Source organism: Amblyomma mixtum, chromosome 3 (assembly GCF_055824585.1).
Source record: "Amblyomma mixtum isolate Tamu chromosome 3, ASM5582458v1, whole genome shotgun sequence".
NCBI classification, from domain to species: Eukaryota; Metazoa; Arthropoda; class Arachnida; order Ixodida; family Ixodidae; genus Amblyomma; species Amblyomma mixtum.
Window position 1 is genome coordinate 156,486,450 of NC_143014.1, and position 25,653 is coordinate 156,512,102.

At 45.2% G+C, this 25,653-nt stretch overlaps 2 protein-coding genes across 4 annotated transcripts in view; one reads left to right on the plus strand and one right to left on the minus strand.

The window, feature by feature from the left end:
- sws (patatin like phospholipase domain containing sws) overlaps nucleotides 1–25,653 on the plus strand; it is a 153,488-nt gene that overhangs the window by 17,674 nt on the left and 110,161 nt on the right. The gene's annotated exons all lie outside the window — the stretch shown is intronic.
- The window catches only part of LOC149352463 (histone-lysine N-methyltransferase SMYD3-like), a 48,365-nt gene that overhangs the window by 11,778 nt on the left and 10,934 nt on the right, over nucleotides 1–25,653 (minus strand). The window contains exons 7-12 of one of the 2 annotated variants that reach the window (XR_016290798.1): nucleotides 24,860–24,968; nucleotides 14,983–15,087; nucleotides 10,731–10,888; nucleotides 8,644–9,398; nucleotides 3,759–3,837; nucleotides 2,548–2,606 (exon numbers count right to left, since the gene is read on the minus strand). Coding sequence is in view for 1 of the 2 variants with exons in the window: in XM_089581638.1 (XP_089437764.1) it covers nucleotides 24–210; nucleotides 3,759–3,837; nucleotides 14,983–15,087; nucleotides 24,860–24,968 (480 nt within the window). In the remaining variant the exon portion in view is untranslated. Of the gene's footprint in view, nucleotides 1–23; nucleotides 211–2,547; nucleotides 2,607–3,758; nucleotides 3,838–8,643; nucleotides 9,399–10,730; nucleotides 10,889–14,982; nucleotides 15,088–24,859; nucleotides 24,969–25,653 lie in introns of those variants that run through there. The other variant, XM_089581638.1, reaches the window with a different exon arrangement.

The following is a 25,653-nucleotide window of genomic DNA, read 5'->3' on the forward strand; positions in this document are numbered from 1 at the left end:
CACATGGCCTTTTGTGCACATGCCTCCAAATGGGCTCTCGTTCAAGGTAAGTGATCAGTGCAGCCTCGTAGTCCTCCAGGCCAAGGCAGCACTTGCAGAGTAGCTCCAAGGCATTGATACGTGCGTAATCTCGCTCTGGAAGCTTCTCCTGCGCCAGGAAGGCTTCAGTCCACTGGCGCAGCTGCTGGAGGGTTTCCTTTCGTTGCAACACTGCAGCAGGGCAGAAGCACAGCAACAGTGACCCTCTGTCTCAATTCAGTTTCCTGCCTCTTGAAAAGCAATGAAATCAGTGATTTTACTCATTATTACACCACCAATAATTTTTCAGTTATTAAGAGCACAATCACATAGACGGCACCCATTACATACCCAAACTCTTTTTCCTCTTTTACTTTATTTCCATTGCAGTTGCCATAATCATTGTGTGTTAATGGCTAGCACATAGTGGCTTCATTGCAGTTTATCACAGATATCTGTGTGTTGCTGGCTTGGCTGATCAGCATGCATCAAAACAAAAAACGGTGGGGGGGGAGGTGGGGAATATATAACACCCAACATGAAATCATGAGTACATAAGAAATTGGCAGAGCTGCCTATTCTAGGTCTCCTTGATTTGGCTGCACTTTCTGCACTAGTTCACAAAAATGAGCCAGTTCTTGTGCCGTGAGTGTAGCCTAACACTAGTGCTGTCGATGCAGTGGCCAAATTGAGTACAACAGTGCAGAAACATTAGTCTCCTATGGTTGGTCGTTGGTGTTTGTCACATGGTTTGACATACAGGCGGGGTTGTGCTAGCTGTATTGATCGTTGTGTATTTGTCAAAAGTGGCGCATCTAGAGGAGCGACCATGAAATTTATTAATTCCAAAAGGGATAAAGGCTTTGACACTGCCATTTCAGTTGCATTGTGCAAAGTGGGGTGGATCAACCGTCACAGAGTCAACGATTACTGTGAAGAGGCAACAAACGAAATACTTGGACTTTGAATTCAAGAGGTTATTAATTCAGACTCTCACTCAAAAATGACCTTTGACAGTTTATATGAGTGGTTCAGGCTGTCGCCGTTCTATTCGAAAAGAGTTGCCTGATAACTTCGACTTATTTGAACTCCACAGCTCGCGTTCACTGTTGGCAGACGGTGTCGGTGGAGTGACCATCACAGACTGGCTGGCAGGTGAAGATTTGGGCTAACAGGCGACGTCAAAACCAGTCGCTACTGTAAGCGGAGTTAAGCCCGTTGTGCTCTAAGTGGTGCGGACTGGGCGCTATTACTTTTCATTCCTTTTTTTACTCGCCCACCCTAATTTTTGTAAGCGAAGGTGCGGATACCGCAGCGAGTCATCACAAACATTGTGATCACCCACATAATTAAAAACATCTCACCTTCCACCTTTTATACAAATGCTCCATCATGCTGCATGTAATAAAATTTACTGCCTCTCCCGTTAACAAGAATTGGTGTAAGCATGAAATGGTTATACGGGTATAGCACATCAAACCGCCGCCTTCAACCGCATTTCTTATTCCAACAGGGCAGTGCGCTCAGCGTCTCTCGCAGGTTTTTCTTCCTGCTGCGTTGAAGTGATCACCTGCAACTGCGTGGCAGTCCAGGTCCATGGCCGCCTTGTCACTTTCGCGAGCAGCCGCATAATCATGGCACTGTCGGCCGGGGCGGGCAGTCTTCTGCTGTGGTGTATAACTCGCAAAGCGATCACTTTACGCAATATGCTTCCTACCTCGCCTTTCACAAGGCTCCATTGCTCGGCTTAAGTAGCTGTGCCAGTGACGGCACTGAAATGCAGAACGATGCAGAAGTGTACGCCTGACAAGAATGTAGGAGAAGCAGTGCGTTCGAGTGCTCCTCGAGCGTGTACACTTCCGCCTGCCAAAGGGGGGAAATGCCATGAGCTGACGCTGCAGCACAGTGACAGACTTGATTTCGAATGCCCGAACGTACTTCAAACTACTGCTGCCTCGACCGCCGGCGTCGGGCAGTCTTCGTGCATGAGTGTGTGGGACCGTGGTGCCATCCTTAGGGACAGCACGGAAGGCGCTGTTCTAGCGTTTGTACGCCGGTCCTGTACAAGGGCTTAGAGAGCAGAGAACTCGTCTCGTTAATCTCATTTGGTGTCTGAATGATCTCATTTTGGATACCAGATGACGGGAAATTGGTGCCCAGATGTTCTCTGTGTTTTGGCTCGATGTCACCTCAAGGTTGCCGACAACGGAAGCTAAACGCATTTCATGCTTAATATTTGCACACAAAAGAGAAATGGTGTAAAGCAATGAGCGAGACTGAACAGAAAGATCAGAACTCATATGTAATATGCCTGCCAGCCAGTTGCTTACACGCATGTACAGACACATGCACACACGCATGTGCAATGTCATTTCACGTGTTTGCTAAAGGCACGGCGCAGAAACCACATCTAGCACGGGTATGCTGGTGTCTCAATGCCGGTCACTAAAACAAGCATGGATGCAGAGCCATCTGCTATGGAGCATGCCAAGCACCTTGTACTACTTGCACGAGAAAATAACTCACCAGGGGGCTAATGCAGAACTGCAGAACTCATGAATCTAGGGCCGAAGTACAGGTGGCACGAGCTGCACTAACAAATCAAGTGTAAGAGTGCTGCAAAGCCTGAACTGGTGCAGAAAGTGCAGCCAAATGGAGGAGACCTTCTGCATGCACAGCTACCAACCTCCATCCATGATCTCACACTCAACATTTCACTCCTTTCTGTTGTGCCCAATGTGGCAAAATATGTTTCAGAAGCCATCTTTCAGCTCAGGCACTGTAAGTGCCACACTAAAAGGAGAAAATTTTGGAAAAGAAACGTTTCTTTAGGCAGAAGTTCAATCACTCGCATCATTATGCAAAAAACACAACACAGTGATAATTTTGGCGGCACAATAGCACAATGTTTAGGCTCAGAGTTACCTAACACCAGCCTTCCCAAACTGGTGCCTGCATTATAATGTCATGCAGTGAAGATGACAGACAGTTAGGCTGGCAGACAGGTAGATTGTTGGCATCAGAATGACCAAGACTTTCAGACATGCTCTATTTAAAAATGACTTGAAATTTTCTAGCTAGTCCACTTGTAGTGTCGTGAAGAGACCAAAACACTGCAGAATCATTAAGTGCGACCGCAATCTTTCGGAAACAATCCAGTCACATCCGTATAATACATGCAATACAGCTCGTCCTGAATGGGAAACAAAAATTTTGAACCACGTGTGGGTGGGTGATAATACACTCTTTAATATGTAAATGTAAGAAGACACTGTAGCAATATCTACCATTGCTATTTGTGCTAATGGTCAGAGGTAATGAATAATAACAAAGAATCCAAGACAACCATAGGTTTATTCTTCTGATGGTAACTGCAACCCTTTAGATGTGCCACATTTACTAACCACTTGCACTGCACACAAACACAGCAGTACTAATGTTGTTCAGTGATTTAGATTTACATATATAGCTGAATTTGGGAAAAAAAAAAAGGGGGAGGGGGGGGGTCAACTAATAGAGGTTGCTATACGTAAATGTAGAGACCTGATCACTGAAGTTTGAACACTTAACAAGCTATTACTGCAGTGCATGCACAAAAACACTAAAAACCTGTCTTCAGAATTCAGTTTTTCTTTTCTTTTTCTTTTTTTTGAGAAATGTACTGCAATGTCATGAGGGTAAACCTGGTGGCATTATATTATAAATGAAAGAAGTCAAAAGGCATAACAGTCAGCCCTCACCATTTCTTTCGAGCTCCTTTATCTTTTCCTTTACAATGGCGGTAAGTGCAGAAGACATCTCCGTTACACACTCAGGTACCTGGGTAGTGATCAAAGACATTTCACAACTTAAGGCCCACAGTACATCTTAAATTTTGGTGTCATGTGCGCATACAGTGCAATGATTGCTTTTAGTCAAACATGGTATAGAAAAACGAGAGAACACAGACTGCCGTCATGCAGAGGGTAATCCTATCCTGTGGACACGGCCTGGAGTTTTCTGGGTTCCAGGCTTCCAGGCTTGCATGAAAACTGTTCATGCAATGAGCCTGTCATAACATGTGGGATTCAATCATTACATCGAAGCTGTGCTAATGACCGCCACATAAACATTGCATTGGAAATAAAATAGAACCTCACTGCTTGTCCCCAGTTCATATGTCCAAAATCATAAGAAATAAAAACTGGAGGGGATGTTTAAGCTCCGCCTTAAAGGGGCTGCGAAACACTGCTTGGGGGGATACCGGCTATGCCTCAGGTGGATTCTTTATGTCACACAGATGCTGACTTAAAAAGAATGACAGGAATCGATGCACAGGGACGAGAGTTATTCAATGAAGAAATTTCAAAATACAAGCAAACAAAACGCTGCCCTCAACTCCATTTTGGCGGGGCTTCCCATTCCTATTTCGCTCTCCCAATGACGGCACCTGGCGCAACCAATCAAAACAGCCTGCCAGAGCACGGCGCACAATTTTGCACTCCATGGTTGCCTGCTCTCTGTAACTCCTTCTTGCTGAGACTGGCAGCGTCGTTTCCATGCCAGAGCCCCTGGTGGTGTATTTTTATTTTACTTGCTTTGCAGGGCTTTTATCTAAGACAAACAAGTTGTTTTTGTCGATCTAATATAAAACAACGACAGGTGACAAAATGTGGCTCTATTTATTCACACAATTTGCAGTATATTTACTATTTGTCAATGATCAAGCTCGCGCCAGGTGATGTCATATCCGCTGCTAAAACCCGCCACTGTGTGGGGACACCATCAGAGCCATGAATTTGTTTTTGGGAGGACATTAAAATATTAAAAAACGAAATATATGCGGTATCACCGACGCTAATAGCACCATTGTAACTCACTGTATGCGATCAACAGGCAAAACAGTCAACTAAGATTGTGTTTCTGGGCCCCTTTAAGGGTATGACGCAGTAGTGTTAATGGGTTAATGCCCACGTATGGGGAATTGGCCAATCTCTACATTACGTTCATAGATCACTGAGAGTCCTCATACCACTCCTGGAGCAGTGGTGCAGCTGTTAAGCGATGCGGCAATGCCCCCACAGGTGGCTGTTTCAAACAAAGTCATCAGTGGGGCTTGTCGGACCCCAGATGTTGCTCTGGAAGAGCAACACCTCTTGACCAATCATTAATGTAACTGCCACCTGCCACGGCGGACAGTTTACTCACAATCTGGTGGGCAGGTTGTGATGAGATCACATCACATGACCTAGATTGCTTGTCCGAGGATTTTTCACTCATGTTGTCACCGCTGCCAATGACGCCACACTAAAATGTCAAGTAGAGTTACTGTTTTTCTTCTAGTTGTAAGGCAGAACAGCGCCTCAAGAAACAGTATTTTCTGGTGTGCTGTTCTTCATAATGGACAACTAATTAACCCAAACTTCAGTATTAATGGTTCTTCTGGTTAATACATTCCCATATAACATATCCCGAAAAGTATGTTCATGATGTTGCCAAATGCTGACTGTGTCATACCTTTAGCGACCAACAATAGTTGTGTTAACATATGAGCAGGCCAAGCCTGGGTGCATGCGACATCAACAGAAACACAACGGCTGTAGGCCACCATGGCGGCTGCTTTGTAGTGCATCAGTGCACTGGGCAATGCCAGTGCAATGGGGTGATGCAACCACAAATAGTGACGGTGCACTAACGTACGAACGGGCCAAGCCTATGAACATGCAAGACAAAAAGAAGCCCAGCGGCAGTCAGCTGCCAGGGTGGCTTCTCTGTGGTACATAAGGGCGATGGGTCAAAGCATCCGAAAACGACGACGGTAAGACTGCCCCGCCATCATCGGACTGGATATGTTATGAAGTTTCTTTCAGTGTGGATAGAAGTATACAAGCATCAGAAAAGCTCTTCAGATCTTGTGCCAACAAGCACTAACCAGCCTTTATAGGAGGTGAAAGTGGCAAGAAGAGCCTTTGTACTGAATTCTTGAGTCTACTGAAAATCTTGGATCACAAGTTTCCCAAGGTAATATAGGAGAACCTCGATTAAACGACTTTGAGGGGACCGCGTGAAACCATCATATAATTCAGGTGTCGTATAGCCTAAAATCTCGCACAACTGACGCATTCGCGTAATAAATACGTCCGCTACTCAGGCTTTCAAAAATTAATTAAATTTCTTTCTCCGCGCGTTATAAAAGCGCTTGTTTGCGTTCTGCGAGAATTAGCTCCGAGACCGCACACAGCCACAGGCTTTCTTCTAGAACTGCTGTCACTCCGTGGCAGCAGGCAGCTATGTCTATACTAGAAATTTGCTTCACAAAAGAAAAAATTGGTGTGGTTTAGCTCTGGTTAAATCTGGTTGGTTGCAAAAGCAATACAATGTTATGCTTGGTCACATCCGCTTGGCTTCATTCCGTTTAGCTTGCCTAATCCCAGCTTCTGAACTCGATACAGCTCGTTTAGCTGCTTCGGCTTCTCGTCGTTTCCGCAGTCGTTCTTCTCGTTGTTCTTCCGTTTCTTGGGCACATTGTAACCTCTTTCTTGCATTCTTTCTAGCTTGCTTGGCTGTCGCCTTAGAGTTAAACTGTTCAGAAGCAGTAGGAGCAACTAGATTTAGATAGAGACTCTTCGTTGGTGACTTCCATGGCAAGACTCCTCGAGGAGCGCGGCACGACCGGCTGCGCCTGGCTACGGTAGAGAGAGCAAGCTGACGTCACGCGTCGTAATGGCAACGGAGAGGCTGACGTCACACCATCTGTTAGGCGCGGCGGCGGCTCCTCGAGGAGCAGGGGGGTCCACGGACCACGTGACGAGCGGTTGCACCTGGCGTAGTACTGCTTACGCAAAAAAAAAAAAAATTAGTAGCGGTTCAAATACTGCTTAACCTGGTTAGAAAGCGAAAGCTATGGCGTATCGGGCAGCTATAAGCGGCTTGGCGTCTGTAACGCTGAGTGCGTTCCAGACACTGCAGAGGCAGCGCACCCACCCTGTCACCCTGGCAGGTGACAGTTAATGGTTGATCGTGAGAGTTTGCTCACCCAATGAACGATGCGGCCTATTGCAGCAGTGCTGCGTGTCTGCCACAATGTTGTCAGCGCTAACGCATGCAGCCCACGTCTCTCTCTCTTCACCTCATGTACCTATAAGCACGATTCAGGCATCCACTGACCAAGGGAGCCAGTTATGCGCACTTCCTTTCCTTAAAATGATCGGAGTGTAAAACGCTGTCAACGCCAATGCCAATGAACACAATGAACGCCGACAGCCTATGGCTTCAGTGCCGCATTTTTGGCACAACATTGTCAATGCCAACACATGCAGTGCACATCTGTCACTACCGCCACGTAGCTTAAAGCAAGACTGAGGTGCCCACTGCTCCAAGAGGGCAGTTATGCGCCCTTCCTTTGCTTTCCAAGCTCCCGCTCCATTGGTTTCGTAGCTTAAAGTGCGACTAAGGTGTCCACTGTCCCAGGGGCCAGTTATGCGCCTTTCCTTTGCTTTCGAAGCTCGAGGCCATTTGAAGGTAAAAACTAGGCACCCGGCGATCGAAGCACGAGGTCCCATAATGAAGCTTTCACTTCAATAAAACACGATTACCGCCTGCAACACGAATGTGCCGCTCCCTCCTGGCTCGCTCGGCGCCGCTAGGCCTAATGTGCCCCGCACTGAAGCCGCAGCGGAAAGCGCTTTGAAACTAGTTGCCGATGGTCACAGAAATGTCTAATTGTGTTACCGCCTGTGCAATAACTTCATGCTGGTGTGTAGTAGTAGTACTAGTATGTTTATTTGGCCATATTATGTACAATATGCCCTCGAGGTGAGATTAAAGGAGGTAGACTAATCATGCCTCCTGACAAGGCCTACACCCCGATTAACACATCTTGGAAACGGTGGCTGAATGGACAAAAGATAAAAAACAATGAGCAAACATTATCACAATAGAAAATAGTTAATGATAGACAATAATAAATATCAATTAACAATAAACAAAGCATTTCATAATATGCACATTAAAAAAAAAATAAAAGGAAGACAAACACACACACAAAATCTAAGTATACAGAGTTAGCTGAAACTTAACCAGGGGGAAAAAGAATCGTCAGTTTTTTCTTAAATACAGACACACTATAACTTTCTAAAGCAATATGAATAAGAGACTGGTAGGCATTGCACAATGTTATAATTTGATAATCTGTTGTTTGTTTACCATAATTTGTTCTGGGTCTTGCAGTAGATAAGGCAACAGAACGTAGACCATACGCAACGTTTCTTGAATTGTAAGTATTGGAAAAAGAGCTAAAGTCATGCTTGACTTTATAAAAAATGTGAAGAGCCAAACTAAAATTGTATGAATGAAAGAAATTGCAAACATGAAATGTTTCGAAAAGATTTGCTTCAACAGGTGAACTTGAACATATTAAACGTAGAGCTCTTTTCTGGAGTGAAAGCAATTTGTATGAATCAGTTTTGTTGCATGTACCCCACACTAAGTTGCAATACAAGAGGTGAGAATGAACAAGGACAAAATATAATTTATATTCATATATAAATTATACTCCGTGTACTGATGTGGTCTTTATCGTGGTGTCGTGTAGCTGCTGTAGCGCGAGCTTCAAGTCCTCCAAGTAGGTGGCAACAGCTGGCTTACATGGCTCAGGTGCCTCTGATGTAGGGCGCGAGCAGTGCGGGCCGGCCACTAGGGTCGAGACAACGGTGACAGCTGTGGTGATGACGGAGGAAGTTGCTCGGTTCAATGCCAGGTGCTTGGGTGAAACGGGAGTGACAGTCCGGAGCACCTCGCCAGTGTTGATGCGCGTGTGGGCATGGTTGGCTGTGGGTGGCTGCAAGAAGGTTGTGGCAGTGACAGGCCGTGTAGTTGAGACTGCTACATCAGACGGCTGGCTGACAGCAAGAGACACAGCTGGTGGATGGGCAGTTGCCGCACTACTCGGTGTGGGTAGCTCTGCCATTCGTTGCTGAAGATGGCTGAAGTCAGACACCAAAGCAGACGCTTGCTGCGGCAGTGTTGAGCTGCCAGGGTCAGACTCCGAGAAGCTGTTGACAGTACTGAGGGCTTGGGGTGTGGCCCCTTGGGCAGGCGGTGAGCCTCCTGGGTAGTGGGGCGGATAGCTGACAGATTCTGCAGTGCCGGCAATCTCACTTCGCCCTTGGCACGCTCGCTCAGGTCAGTGACTGACGGCATTGGTGGAATGAGCGATGAGGCGGCAGGTGAGCTTTCGGCTGACAGTGATGCTACGCAAGGTTACTGAAGTTGGCGGAGTGGGGCACTCATCGAGGAAGAGCTCGGCTGACGGCGGCACAATTGCAGATGAGAGAAGTTGCTCGACGGACTGTGCCGAAGGCGCTGTAACGTCATTCTGGGAGCCGGTATGGCCAGAGGCGCTGCGTAAGAGGACCAGAAATAATATTTACAGCACATTTGATAGGAAAAGCAGCAACTTCGTCATCTGCAGGTGAGCAGGTGTTTCTAAAAGAATTAATGATAGAAACAACTTCATCCACTGAAGTTACAATTCATGAAGTAACAATTCAAATGAACGTACAGTTCATTTCCCTAATGCTTTCGTCAGCGAAGCGCGCGGAAAAACTGGCCAGGTGAGCCGTCTCACACCGACGGCAGGACCGTGACTACAGACCATCACGCACTCTCTCGCATCGCTGCGCGTACGTGTCTGTCTTGATTCCGATCTGGAAGCATCTTTGTTGACGTCACGTCTGCCAATAAATTGCTCCGCAAGAGTATCTCAATCCGGACTGTTCCCACCAGCCGTTGTACAAAGCGGGGTGTGCATATTTTCCACCGTATAATCAAGGTTTTTAATGCATTATCCCTACGAGAGGTTTGCCAGGCCCACGCCAATTCGTCGTAAAATGTGGGTCGTTGCATGAATTGGGGACGCATAATTGGGTTTCTACTGTACGCTTTTCCTCAGCATATCTTGGAAAACTTCGGTATCGACAAAGAAGACAAAGAAATTCTACTGTATCCTTAACTTCTTCAAATGAACAAATGTTCAAGAACTTTCAGCAAGTAATGCATGCTAGTAAACTGGAGAGTTGCTTTGGATTCCAAGGTCAGACGTGTAGCGTAAAGAGGCATGTCTTTCCTCAGTTTGCTTCATATGATGACCAGACTGCGCCAATAAACACAGTTATGAACTACTTTCTGTTTTTGCGTACCCGATACCGAATGGCGCAACAGCAGCAAGTAAATTCCAGTGAATGATTTAGGGGGCTCCTCAGGCCTTCTGACAACTCAAATGCACCTACAAAGAAGTACAGAATATAAAAGGAATATAGGGACAAAGAACAAAGTTAGCAACAGAAGCACATTGACGCTTTTGCAACAAGAGATTTTGCATTTTTGAAGAAAAAAGGGCTGTATTAAGTCAAACAGAAATGTAAACATGAAAGGTAGTTCCCACCTCCTCTGACTTTACACTAGTACACCAGTGTGAACATTCGATATACTCTCAAATATTGGGTCAACCAGTGAAGTATTTCATATCCAATTTGATCCGAATGTTTGGTACTCGAAATATTGAGATATTCATATCAAGACAATCATGGTTCTGTGGTGCTAGCTTCGTGTGGTTTTGGTTAAACCTCTAGACACTTCCTAAGTGTGCGTGCCTGCGTCTATGCCAGAGCCAGTCTGCACGTGCACACAACAGCAGACGCGAGCAGACGCAAGCGCAGCGTCCAGAACTGTACCTGGCAGGTGGCAGCCCCCGCACTACCCGTGATGCACACGGGCCAGAACTGGCACAGCGGCATACACCAGCCGGAGGACACACGGCTCCCATGACTTCTAGGGGACAAGTCGGAGCTGACTGCAGCTGTCGCAGCCGCTCTTCTCTGCGCGAAATTCGCTAATCAAGCACGATGGCACAAGCATGAGACGAAGCCAGCATGAGACACATGGTGATGGGTGCCCCTTTCCGAAGTCTGACGCGGGGTGGCACTGGGTGCGCGACAAGTATGCCACACAGGTGTCCATGGATCACCACTTAAAAGCAACCGCCGCCCAACAAGACAACTGCCAAGACCAACAGACAGAGATCTCACAAATAGGTCCCATACCTCACAATTAGGTTGGCGCCACATGTAGGTCTCATCCCCCTAATTTCCTATGCGTATTTTTACAACAGGTCGACATACTGTCAATGAGTGCAGCAAAGCTTCAATGCAGTCCATCTTTCTCTCATGCAATGGCCTTGTGTGTTAGAAAAATACATGATTTTGAAAAAGCCTACTGTGTGCCGTTCAGACTTTTTTTGAGTGCTAGAAGTATTCAAAATATTCACTTCCAAATTATTCTAAAAAAATTATTTGCTTCGAATTCACTTCGAACCAAAAGCCACTATTTGCACAAGCCTACTCTACACACTAATCTCCTCGGCACAGCATGCACATGAAAGCAAAGTAGCTGAAGCTAGTAAATTTGAAATAATAAACAAAAGCGCACTAAGCTTGCCGATGTAACCTATATACTTCATGAATTCTATAAGAAATATTTAACAAAGAAAAACAAAATCAGTTGGCAGACTGCTTCATGATACTACCAATGTGCACCTTGCATGCTAACGCCCAAGTGTTGCTTTCTCCAAGTACTGACTGAAGCTAGCATCTAACTCTGGGAGGCTGCACACAAAGTGTACATGACCAGTAACAATGAATGAGCTCATGCATAATGACTAACACAGTAAAGCAGTAAGTGCCAGAGTAGTAAGTGCTAGCATAAACATCAGTAATAAACCTATGCACAGAACTGCTTGCTACACAATCGAAAACAACCTCTTTGTTAACGCTTTCGGGTACTACTTGCCATTTCTCCAGAATTTTTTTTTTTTTTTCATCTAAATAATTTATGCAGACCTCAAGAAAGCCAATTACTTAGGTCTGGAATCCAAAACGTCAACGCTTATTTTTTTAGAGGCATGTACAACTTTTCATACAAAGTGTTACAATAGCTGGAAATAGAAACAGCAAGTAACAGGATCTGATTTGTCAAATGAGTACTTGAGGGGATCATATTTTTTTCAAAAGGTGCCATGACACTAGAAACACAGAAATAAATTATATTATGAGTGACAAAACCTGTCTACATAAGTATGTCGATGGACATGCTGCCAAGCTCACTGTGTTCAGAAATATTATGTACTGCGCTCCCTGGCAAACATGAAAAAGCACACCAGTTGCAATAAGAAGAGCACTAAATTCATATCAAACAAAGAGATCACTGACTGTTAGCTGTAGCACACTCCCAGAAAAATTTGCAAATTCGCAGTGTATGCAGTCGTTTACGTAGCACTTGAAAGGGTTAAAGGCTGCAAACTTCCTTCAGTCTGTGACTTCAAAAACGCAATTCACAGCCCCCAGCTATGCCTGAGCATGTATTTTCTTGCTTCCATGTCAGCAGTGAGGAAAAGCAGATGTACTGAGAATCTAGAAGGTTATGCAAAACAATGGTAGAAGGGTTTTTGTTTTTGCTTTTTTTTCAAGAACAATTACTGTTACTCTAAATATATTTACGATCCGAGCCACGTCAGTCTAATTTCAATGGAGGCGAAATTCTAGAAGCCCGTGTACTGGGCGATGTCAGTGCACGTTAAAGAACCCCAGGTGGGCGAAATTTCCGGAGCCCTTCACCATGGTGTTCCTCATAGCCTGAGTTGCTTTGGGACATTAAACCCCTATAAACCATAACCCATCTAAATATATTTAGAACCCCCCAAAGTACTAGGCTTCTTCCATGTCACAAGTTAACAATGAACACACTGCCTAATACTGCTACCTTTTAAAAACCATACATGAACTGCACTCTGAGACCACTCCTCTGAATACCACCTTAAAAACAAATTCCCTCTCCAGTTCCAATTCTTTTAGATCACAAGCAAAAGAAAAAAAAACTATAAAAAAAGCATTGTGACACAGAAGACGTTTGTTTCACTTACTTCTTCCTGGAGCAAGGCGTTATTCAATTGTGAATAGGAAATAAATCAAAGAAAAAAAATTCTGTTATACTGTGACAAACATGAAGTCTTGGTTTGAAATGCCCTTCAATCATACCTGTGTCAACGGTGAAATATTTAGGTGTATTCTTTGATTCTGACATGTCTTGGAATACTCAATTGTCGTTCGTTTGTTCCCAGCTTCGCAAAATTGCATTTTTGCTGCACTCTATAAAGTCCCTTTGCCCTATGTATGTACGCAAGCAAATTGTATACACCTTAGCCTACAGTGTGTTACGTTATGGTATTTGCTGCTTTTATTTCTGCTCCGCCTTTTGGCGAAAGAAGGTTAATAGCATAATGAAATCCATCCTCAAATCAGTTTTATATGGTAAGGCACGAAATGGAGGTAGTAGTGTTTTTGATCTGTTACACATGCCTGACTTCTCTCACCTTTTTTCCGAATCAGTAGTGTTTAAGCATATCTGGACAAGCGATTTTTGTACACAATATATTCCGGTCAAAGATCTGAGAACTCGTGATCGTTTTCTCGTCCCTAGAGTCCGAACTCGATACGGCCAGCGTCTGCGAAAACATTATGTTCCTTTTGTGCTCAACCGGTTACCTAAAGAAATGTTTTCTGCTAACTCCAAAAAAATAGTTAAAGCTTTTCTTCAGAAACTTCGTTGTTAGTTCCAGCATTCTGTTATGATTCTATGATTTTACGTGTTCTTTATTTTTCTGTGTGTTGCATTTTTTACTCCGCTCTTTGAATTTTCTTTCTTTCTGTTTTTTGGCACTTTGTGTGTTCGGTGCATGAGTTGTGTGCCGTCTACTGCCGGGCGCTGCCACTCAAGCCTTCTAAGGCTTTAGCAGGCCCGCATTTGTATTGGAATGAATGAATAAAAATATTATTATTAAAAAAAAAAAATTAACACAGACAGCTACAGACAGTAGCAGACAGACAGATCTAAAGAACACAAAACTACTGGGAAGGAAAACGGGTTGTGCTAATCAGCTCAATAACCTAAACCTAATAAGCTGCGACCCTGCTGCTTGCGGAGATGACTATGAACACGTACAAGATACCAGAGAGGCTTGTATTTCCCGCCACACTACCAGTATTGTCAAATGATGGAGTCATGTGCTTGACAAAGTGCATATATTCCTGGGTAGTCAAAAAAAAAAAAAATTCATGCATGTTTTCAAGGTCGATGTATTGTCTGCTTAAGCTTCAACTATGATTCAAACATTTCAATGGTGGAAAAAAACATTTAGCACAAGAATTACTTTCCACATGTCAATAAAGCAGCCTTGCACATAGCTTTGTATAATTTCTTGGGAGTGATCTCTACACATATCTTGACTGCATCATGCTTATTAGTGACAATGAATGTACTGCACCCTTTTGCAATCACCACCTACTACCTCACATGAAATGTCGACTACATAATATCTGTGAAGCAGAAAGTTGCATTTAGTGACCAGCTCGCCTGTCAGATCACAACAAGCCATCTCTTTCATACATTGGCGAAAGTGGGCATCTAAAACATGGCCCAAAAGCTTCCTTCAGGTCAGATTTGCAGAATGGTACATGGTAGTACTACCACGTTTCAGGGTAATATGGAACAAGTGCTCTTGATAAGAAAGCAAAAAGACAAACGCAAGCTGCTGCGCTGGCTACATGCTTTACACATAGCAGGACTGGCCGCAGTCGCTGAGGCCTTTCTAATGAACCCTGTTGGTACACCCCTCCATGTAGCAGCTACTAGCAACGAAGCAGGCACACAAACAGTCAAAAGAAAGTGATTTCTCAGGAACAGAAAGCACAGAGGAGGAGCTGGAGGGCCAAAGGCTACCAATGGACTTGCACCCAGAGCATAAGAGGACAAGTAAGAGAGAAAGGAGGAGCTTCAAATTTCATGTGGCACATCATGATGACTTTGAGAATTAAGGGCACATGAGCTAAAATACTGACCTTGAGAACACAATGCAGTGAGTAGAGAACATACCTTGTCGCAGCATCTCTCACAAGAGCAGCGAAAGTAGTACCGGCTTGATAACTCTTCCATCCTCACTTCCTTTGGCGCCAGCACATCAATGTAGCTTACTCTGACCTGCAATAAAAATAACTGGTATTAAAATCATTATTACAATCGCATTACAAATGGCTGGAGAGAGTAAACGTGTTTCAATTCGTTAAACCAAATGGAAAAAAAAAAATAAAGGCATATATATTTAGTAAATACACTGCCAACCCTAATACCAAACATTTTAATAATAACACACACAAAATACAAAATATTAGTGAGTGAACATGCATCATACAAAATTAAAAGTACTTCAAAAGTAAGCACACATATAACACACAAAAAAAATGATGGATGATTTAGCATGGTTCAACCAAATGCAAATTAGGCACGCTAGCACTTCAGTTCTCACTTCGGTCTCAGTTTCGGTGCAAGTACTGGTTTGCAAAGCTCTCTATTTTGCATTCATAGATTGCTGGGAGTCCTCACAACACTCCTGGCACAGTGGTGCAGCGGTTATACGAAGCGCCATTGCCATGCAGTGGCAGGTGCTGCCACCGTTGGTGCTTGCAAGACCCAAGTTGCTCTTCCCGAGTAACCTCTCGCAACCAATCAGAAATTGTGGCCTGCCACGGTGGGCAGTTTGCTCACAATCTGGTGGGCAGGTTGTGGTGACATCATAAGGTCACGTGAGCTAGGTGGCCCACCTTACACCTAGGGGGGCAACCTAGGTTGCTCAAGGTCAAGCAGGCTTCAGACAAACATCATCGAAAACACTGAGCGCAGACTTAAGTGCCAATGCACTTTCCACAGTTGGCCATAAAGCCTGCCTGCAGGCTGCCCACAGCCTGACAGGCAGGTTGCCACCTGCCACAGGCTTCAGACAGACAACAGCGAAATCAGCAAGTGCGGGCTTAAGCGTGCGGGCTTAAGTGTGCGGACTTAAAGGGGCTGCGAAACACTGCTTGAAGGGATGCTGGCTATACCTCAGGTGGATTCTTATTCACACAGATGCTGACTCAAAAAGAATTACAGGAATCGATGTATAGGAACGGGAGCTATTCAATGATGAAATTTCAAAATACAAGCAAACAAAATGCTGCCCTCAATTCGATTTTGGCAGAGCTTCCCATTCCCATTCCACTTTCCCAATGCCCACATTGGGAGGGGACCAATCACAACAGCCTATCTGAGCACGTTGCAGAAGTTTGCACATCATGGTTGCCAGTTCGCTGTAACTCATTCTTGCCAAGGCTGGCAGTGTTGTTTCCATGGTTACAACCATGTGGTTGCCCAGCTGGCCCAGCAATGCTTCATCGTCAAGTGGATGGCGCAGAAGGGAGCATTGATCAATGGCCTTCCCCGACTTATCGAAACTCGAGTGCGAGATACTTTTCAGCATAGCGCGTGTCGCTACCGCCGCCGCGTACCGTGCCCTGCCACAGCACGCTGATGACAGGAACATGGTGCCATCTGGCGGCCACGTCCGGTGATACTCCTCAAGGTGCCGATGCGCACTGGTAAATGTGAAACGAATGTCTGTTTTTCTTTGTGTCCTTCCTTGGAACCAATACGAACACTTGTAGAATGCAATGGCTCGATCAGGTCAATTCTGCCAAGCCGTTCTCAGATACATGGAGAGTAGCCTTAAATGCTGTTCCCTATTTCATAGACGTGTACAGAGAGATGCAAAGTCCTGTGATGCAGAACAATAGTCAGAGCCTCTGGTGGCGTCTTTTTGTTTTGTTTTGCCCCTTTTGAAGTGGTTTTAAGTAAGGCAAACGAGTTGGTTTTGTTGATCTAACACAAAACCCAAAAACATGGCAAAACGATATTCATTTAACACAGTTTGTAGTATATTTACTGTTTGTCCAATCATCTAGCTACCGCCCGATGATGTCACATCCACTGCATAAAACTGCCACTGTGTGGTGATACCATCAGTGCCATGAATTTGTTTTTGCGAGCTAATTGAAATATTAAAAACCGAAATATATGCGGTGCGGCCAATGCTAATAGCATCACTATAACTCATTCTATACAACCAACAGGCAAAACAATGCATTGAGATTGTGTTTCGCGGCCCCTTTAAGTGTGCGGGCTTAAGTGCTAATGCACTTAAAACCTTGGGGGCCTTTTTAATCGCATTCTTAAAGAACAAAATGCGATGGCATTTAGGTTGCCGGCTTGTGTTCTGTATTTATCTGTCTGGGTTGTAAAAAATTCTCCTGCTCAAACTACTAGCCTCTTTGAGCTTGAGCACAGGCCATAAGGTAGCTTATGATAGCCTGCGTTTCTGAATAAATAACTTAAACATCGGACCTTGCCTGAATTGTCTGGAATCAGCAGAAAACTGCAGTCGTCTGCACGGAGAATTTTCGTCTAGGTGAGCGAAGCAGCATATTTGACAGGCTGCACCATCTGGGATACTGCGAGACCTACCCCAGCTCCGAGCAGGGATACTGGTTGCCTCGCAGTTCGCCAGACGGCGCAGCGTCTCAAATCGGCTATCCCTCTCGCCTTGATGAAAATTTTATGCGCAAACTCCAGTTTTTCACTGATTCCGGGCAGTCCAGGCAAGTTCCGATGTTAAATTATTTATCGAAAAACGCAGACTATCATAAGTTACCCTGCGGTCCGTGCTTGAGCATAAATAGACCAGTGGCTTGCACAGGAGAATTTTTTACAACCGGGACAGACAGAACACCCTGTACAATGAAAGTCTAATGTTCGAGACTTTCCCGCCAAAACTCCAGTTGAAATGGTTCCACTACCCTTACGTAGCATGCATAAGTCATCACCTAGAATGTTCCAGTACCTTCCATTAGATTACCATACGAGATTCGCTAATCTGACCCACTAATCCACCTTTATCCAGCCACTAATCTGTTAGTCAACCTTAATCCATTTTTTTGGGTGAGGTCCTTTGGAATTTTTGGGGTGGGCCAACATCCAAATTTTGGGGGTCCTCTGATTTTCAAATTTGGCAGTGCCTTATGACTGGTCCACAAGTGGTCACACAGTGTCGATGATGTAAAGATCATGGGCAGTCCTCACACCACTACTGGCTCAGTGGTGCAGCAGTTAAAGGTGCACTGAAGAGGAATCTGAACTTGTCTTTTTGCCGCGGGAACTCGATCTACACGTTCCCAGCATTCTTAGAAACTGCGACTTATTGCCCTGTATGGCCGATTTCCCAAATTAAATCGAATTAACGGCCGGCTCCCGCCCTTTGTTTTTTAATTCTGCCTCGTACGGTGGGCGGAGTCGACCAACGCGTGGAGTGCCTTTCAGCCAGTCCCGTGGCGGCTTGCCGCTCTGCCATCGGCGGAGTAATACCTAGTAGTCCGTAGTAGCAAATAGTCCGCGCGTATTTTTATTTCTGCGGGCTTATTTTGCGGCTATATTATCTGCGAATGAAACTATTTATTCATGGAAACCTAACAAACAAAATAAAGCGAAAGCAAAGCCTCCACGGAGCTGGCTGAAAGGAACTTCATGCGTTGGTCAACTCCGCCCACCGTACGAGGCAGAATTAAAAAAAAAGGGCGGGAGCCGGACGTTAATTCGATTTAATTAGGGAAATCGGCCATACAGGGCAATAAGTTGCAGTTTCTAAGAATGCTAGGAACGTGTAGATCGAGTTCCCGCAGCAAAAAGACAAGTTCAGAATCCTCTTCAGTGCACCTTTAAGCACTATGCCACTGCCCCGGAGGGAGGCTGTTTCAAACATAGCCACCAATGGGGCTTGTGAGAACCAGGTTGCTCTTCCCGAGGTCACGTAAGGTTCATGCGCGCCACGGTGGGCAGGTGGCAACAGCATTGAATTTGGCAGTGATGAGCAGCTTGCTCACTATCCGATGGGCAGGCGGCCACCTGTCACAGTGGGCAGGCTGTGATGATGTCACAGTCACGTAACCTCTCTCGACCAATCAGGAAATTTCATGGGGAATTTCAAATTTGACGGTGCTCTCTGACTGGTCAATTGAGGTCACATGACACTGATGACGCCATCAGGGAATGGGCTAATCAGGGAATTTAGTTATAGATTAACCAGAAATTTTTTCTGGGACGACAGCCTAAATGTTATCACATTAGAAAGGTACCACTGTACAGAAAGGTGGAAAATAAAATTAACTAAAATTAAAGTGCTTTAATTAAAAACTTGAGAGGGCACTTAAGCTCTACCTTAAGGGTATGATGCAATAGTGTCTTCATCAGCCTGGGTTCCCCTCTCAGTATCACTTCACAGACATGCACACAGTTCTTTCTTTCACCATCATATAGCGCTTAACGTACCCTTGAGAGTGCAATGCAATAGCATTAGAGATCCCTCTCGCGCAAGAACTCCTTCTCTGTCGCCTTGGTTCTGCCTACATGTCCATATATGTGGAATCAGTCATTCCTCATTTACATTTACAGATCACGGGGAGTCCTCATGCAACTCCTGGCACAATGGTGAAGTGGTTAAGCAATGCGCCACTACCCTGCGATGGCAGGTGCAACCACGAGTGGGGCTTATAAGACCCAAGTTGCTCTACCCAAGCAGCCTCTCACAACCAATCATTGATTGAACTATCACCTGTCACAGTGGGCAGGCTGTGATGATGTCATAAGGTCATGTGACCAAGGTGGCCGGTGGGCCACCTGCTTTTCTCGACACGCCGACGACGCCAAGGTTGCCGCTGAGCGAGACCCTTGAAGCTATCGCGTTAAAATCTGTGCACATATCAGCAGTGCAGTGAACGTCGTCACAAGGTGGACATTCACATGCACCTTAAAGTGCCAGCAACCTTCAGTGCATAAGGAATGGCAAGAGGAGAAGGAAAGCTTTGAATGTGCTGAGCAGCAATTTTTTTTTGTGCTATGGAACTTTGACATAACGAACCCGGATATTACGAATTATTGGCCATATCAAACTCTTCCTAAATATTTTTTTAATAAACACAAGCAATTATTACTTTATATACTGAACGCGGTTGGCTATATAACGGATAAGCGGTGCCTGCTGACATGGCAGGAGGCAGGCTTCGCCGCACTACACAGGTGACTGGTGGTGGTGCAGCAAGCGTTCGTGGCGCTTTTATCACGTACCAATGTTCCTATATCGCAGTCGCCAACAGCGCCACGGAAGACAGACTGGCGTGGAGAGTGCATAGCCACGTGATCAGTTTGCATTTACACCTCTCATGCCCGTCGACAGTCCCTCGAAAGCAGCGGCGTCGAGGTTGTAGGGCTGTAGCCTAGCAATAACCATCATGCACTCGTGCCTGCTGACACGAGGGTGGTGAAAACGGCGATAGCTTTCGTTGTCGTGTACCATTTTCTATGTGACACGGCCATATGCATGGAAGCCACACTAATTGGTGCTTGGCCTGCCAATGCTGGTGGTGTGCTGCGTGGGGAAGCCAACCTGGAGCTAGGTTTTTAACAAAAGTCACCCCGTTTCTTTAGTAAAGATCGCCTTACTTAGCAAAGTGGACGAGTTCCAAATCCGAATTGGAGCCAGGGATTGCAGAATTAGCAATGAGGGGAACTGGGCCTGAGTTGCCGCTCATTCACTGGCTAAACTGCACTGTTCCTGCTTGCGTTTTTTGCAAAATTTTAATGCAATAGAGCTAAGGGCCCTGTGTCGCAGAAAAGCTGGCGTCGTCGTCAACTGTGGCTGAAAAATCTCCAAAGGGGCAAACTAGGGGGGACAAGGGGGAGGGACCTTGTGACTTTATCATAACTTGTACTCCGAATTGTGCGAAAACTGCACACTCACGTTAGCAGAATGCATGCGGAGGAACAATGACAATCTCATGAGTACGAATTTGGGAGCAAGATCCCAACAAGCAAAGGCGCATATAACAAGCCAGATAACATCGTGTGAATTACACTGAAAAACGGGAGCCGCGCTTTCTTTCAATTGCCGCCCGTACCCACTGGCGCTTATCTTGGAACCAAGCACATCGCGAAGCCCTGTCTTGGGCAGCACGAAAGGCCCGAAGCGGGTGATGTTTCTTACAAAGCACGGATGAGAGCGCTGTAATCGCAGCGCATCCGGGCGCACGGAGCGCGCTGTCACGCGGTATTTTTTAAACTCCGCGGGCTTTCGTTTTTCCCGAATAAAAATGGCCACGCTAAGTCTATCTCGTTGGAAGTGCCTGGGTTGGACAATATTTGTGGAGCTCCATAACTTTTCTATTGATGCCTGAACGTTTCAAGCTGTATTTAAAAAGTTAATTTATTTATCTCGACTAATTATTTAAACAGGAGGAGCGAAAAAATGGTACTGTAACTTTAGATAAACCTTAAAAACATCCACGCGATTTCAGTTCTGAAGAACGTTTAGTTTTTTTATAAATCTTGGTCCAAGTTATACCCCTGTCACACGGGCACTGTAAAGGTACTTTGAACTAAAGCTCCATTACGCTACCAAAGGAGCACTACTTCAAGGGAGTTCGCCCGTGCTACACGGTCGCGGAACGACCTTTGAAAAACGATTTTAGCGCCCTCATCGGTGAAAACTGGATTAAAATTGCAGACTTCAGTGCACATGAGAATATAGCAGTGTCACATATTTTCATAAAAAAAACTTGTTTTATATCAATATTATGCTCAATCAACGCGAGGCTCAGGGCGCTCGGGGCCGAGCCATGCCGGGCCGGTCTGCCAGATCTGATGCCAGCCGCCGGCGACTGAAAAACGCGCTAGTATTGTTTGTTGACGTTCTAGCAAGCCCAGGGATAGATGCATGTCAAAATTGCATCATTTCTGACGATCGTTGGCTAATACCGAGTTGCACGTAACAAGAAAATTTCATCCCACAGCCGATTCGGTGCTGCTGCTACTTGGTGTGGTTCGCCTGCCGTCTGCTAATCCGTTTCTGAAGGCGTCGTGGAAATCGAACATATCTTTTATTATGGGACGAGTTCGCAGTCTGGTCAAGCGATGTGAATAGTAGGCCTTTTATTATAGCACAGGCGACTTCCGAAGCGCTGTGAGCTGCGCCTTCGACGCGAAATCAAGTAGGCCTAGCGACGACTACGGCAGCCGGGACCAGCGCGCAGTTCGTCGCCCGGCGTTGCCGCAGCCGGCGTCGTTGCCGAAAGATCCTCTTTTGCACAGGTATATTGTCGTTGCTCGAATCTAGGAAGCATCCTCTCTGGTACATGGCTGTTTTGTACTTTCTTGTGCGAACGTGAAGTACTCCGAGCATGCCGGCCGGCCGGCCAGCCTGGATCCCGTCTGCCGGCGTCATAAAAACGAGCTAAAGTGTGTTCTTGACTTAAATAATAAACCCTGGGATGAGAAATGTGAAAATAATGTCATTTTTGAGGATCGCTGACCAATACTGAGCTGCTGCTAAAGGTAACGACTGCGATACAAGCAAACTTCTTTCCACAACCACCCCGCAGCTGCCGCTTGCATGACGTTGGGGTCCGGCTCGCCTGGCGCTCGCTCGCTTCGCTGCCGAAGGCGTCGCGGAAATTGACCATATTATTACTTTATTGTGAGATGATGCTGTTGACAGTAGAGCGATGTGTGGAGTAGGCCTTTTATTATAACTCAGGCGAGTTCCGAAGCGCCGGCCGCTACGGTTTCGATCCGAAAGAGGCTATAGGCCTAGCGACGACCACGGCAGCCAGGCAGTAGCAAAGCTCGTCGCCCGGAGCGCCCGCGAGCGGTGCCGTTGCCGAAAGCTCGCAACATAAGCAGGCATGCTTTGTCGCTGCTCGAGCAGACTTTCTGATAACAAGGCAATCTTGTCTTTTCTTGGGATATTTGTACACGATCACAAGCAGCGCTGAGGCACCGCTGCACGGCGGCGGAGTGTGACAGCGGTTGGGGCGGAGCTTGGGTAGAGTGGCGCTTGTAAATCCGGGACGAGAGTATGGCGTGGTGAAACCGCCACAAAACAAATGACCTTATATTTTAAAAGACCAATAATTTTACGAAGCAAATTTCAGAAAAGAATATCGATCGTTTCTTATCCCAATTTATTTTTGCTGCTAACTTACTGGGAGAGAGAGTACTCCCTTGCAGCCTCAAAGGACAAACTCGAGCTGCCTTGATTCGAAGTTCCTTTGAACTAGGTGTCCTTAGGCGCGTCCGTGTGGCAGCGCGCGTTCTCCCTTGGAGTAATGGAGCTTTAGCTCAAAGTACCTTTACAGTGCCCGTGTGACAGGGGTATGACACGGGTATTAGCTGGGACACCCTGTATATGAGAATGCAAAACATCACTTGCTTTGCATGTTGATGTCATGAGCAGCAACTTTAGAAGTGCAAGCCAGGCACACAAAACTCTCAGGGTCGTTCGTGGTCTTTTCAAATAGATAGACCACCATTAGCATGAAGGATGATAAAGTGGTCTTTCTGACAAGTAGCATGGTGGCACCGTCCACTGATAAATAATTGTAACAAAGGTCTGTGTGTTTGACAGGAAAAGTGGATATGTTTTGTTTGTTTTTCCAACTACCTGAGAGATTCACCATATTCACTGGAAGGACGACGTCATTAAAGCGCCACTACTGCTATTTCAAGGGGGTCAATGGCGAAGGAAATCGGGGATTTCATTCATGATTTTCTCATCAATGCAGACACCCTTTTGTGTAGAAGTGCTGGTAGTGTTCCTGAACGGTGATCTATAAGCCTAGAGTAGCTTCTTTTTTCTGCTTGATTTTCCCTGTAGTGACCCTTTAATGCTTCTAGAGATGATAGACAGCAATGCTACTGCAGATTACAGTGAAGGATGAGACACGTATACTCAAGCGCGTTCACCGTGTACAACTAGAGCCCTTCATTGGGTTTTTATCCGATTCTTGCACCCCAAACACATTTCTTAAAAATCTAGTTAAACCTGACTTCTCCCCGAAAATGCCCCTTCTAGAAAACACACAAGGGCAAGGCAATGAGTTGCTTATTAAGATATATGTATATACGAGACGGCATAGAGAATGTACTATGCTTTTCTGAACAAAGCTGAAGACACCGTATGAAAAGTAGCAGATATCCCATGCTTATTTCAGAGGAATGTTTGGTAAACTGATGATCTCAAACCTCATTTAAAGCTTGTTATTCATGACATTAATTCAGCTTAAATTGAGGATATGTTCGAAAAGTAACTTTTAGGAATGAGAGGCCAAAACACGGGTACTGACCAGGCATTATGTATCACACAGCAGGGCATTTTCCGAATTTGTATCATCCCGAAATTCATTTCAACAGAGATCGTACCATTGAGATTCTACTGTAGTGCAATTTGTAAGGCTTGGTACACAGGCAGTTGGTGCCGATAACTAGCTGCGCTAGTTAGCTGCCTCAGAATATGGATAAAAGCTGCATGTAAGGTAGCCAGTTCAGTAGTAGCAGCACGTTTCTTGAGGCTGAGCTTCACCAATTTCGTGGTCTGCACGGAAGGAATCCATAGGTCTATGTGGAAGGATGCACTAGATGTGATACAGTCATTAGTGTAAACTTGGTAGCAGGTACTGTAGTGTCTCAAAATATGTTTAAAGGGCAAAACAAATTATGTGTGGCCCAAAGCCCTGACCTTTCTAAATAGTTAGCATTTACACGATCACCCAGCACTTTCCTAGTATAATATGTCTTCTTGTTTGGTGTACCCTTAATACAAATGCCCAGCAAAAGAAATTGCATCTGAGTGGGGAACCAAATTACAGAACTACTGGGGCCAGGTGCAATACCTTTCAATTACTGTTGGAACAGGAGCTGAAAGGACGTGTGTGCTGTTGCTCCATGGTTGCATCATTTCAGACCATGTTCTCTTGCACAGTGCATGCTTGATACTAAGGTCTCACATGTGCCCTTACCTCTACCTAAGTAAAAAAAAAAAAATGCAGATGCAACTTACACCTTCAACACTGTCGCAGCTAATATCTTCTGCAGCTCTTAACAGCAGTTTGTGGCCTCCATAAACTGCATGTGCATTTGGGACACAGGAATGGTCAAGGATTGATGGGCTGCAAACACAGAAAATAAGTAAAACAAAAAGGCTTCAGGAGTCAGCAGTTTGCTGACACAAGCCCTAAAAAAAAAAAAAAAAAGAGCCACAAATTGGGTAGTTAGAGAGATACAGTAATTAGTTATGATGACAAACCACATAACACAGAAAATTTCTGTTGTCAGTTCACTGAACAATTCAGCTTTCTAACTGTCACTGAGCTAAAAAGCAATCAGCTGTGTTTACATGGCACTTTTCACAAAATGTAGTTCCACTTTTTGATCATGCCACATGCAGCCTATCTATGAATAAAAAAACATGCTTGTTTTATAAAAATCATTCTTTTCCCTTTTATTTTGTTTAACTGTAATCTCTGAAAGCTTTGTACTCTACACATACCAACAACAGCCAAGACAATACTGTGGAGGCATGCTTGGCTCTAGCATTTGGTTGTAGTTTTTCTGATGTTGCTTCACATGTTTGCATGTTTATGTGCATTGGATTAGAGAGTTATAAATTAGAGCCTCTACTAGCCAAGACTCATATTTTATGCAATATTAAAATGTATGGCAGCTAGAGCTGTCACTGACTCGGCCAATTCGGCAAGTCTGTCGAGTGCCAGCTTGTCAGTTAACCCATTCAACTAGGATCCCAGTCTCAGTTAAATTCGACTGCCATTGAGAGCTCAACAGTAGTTTGTGTTG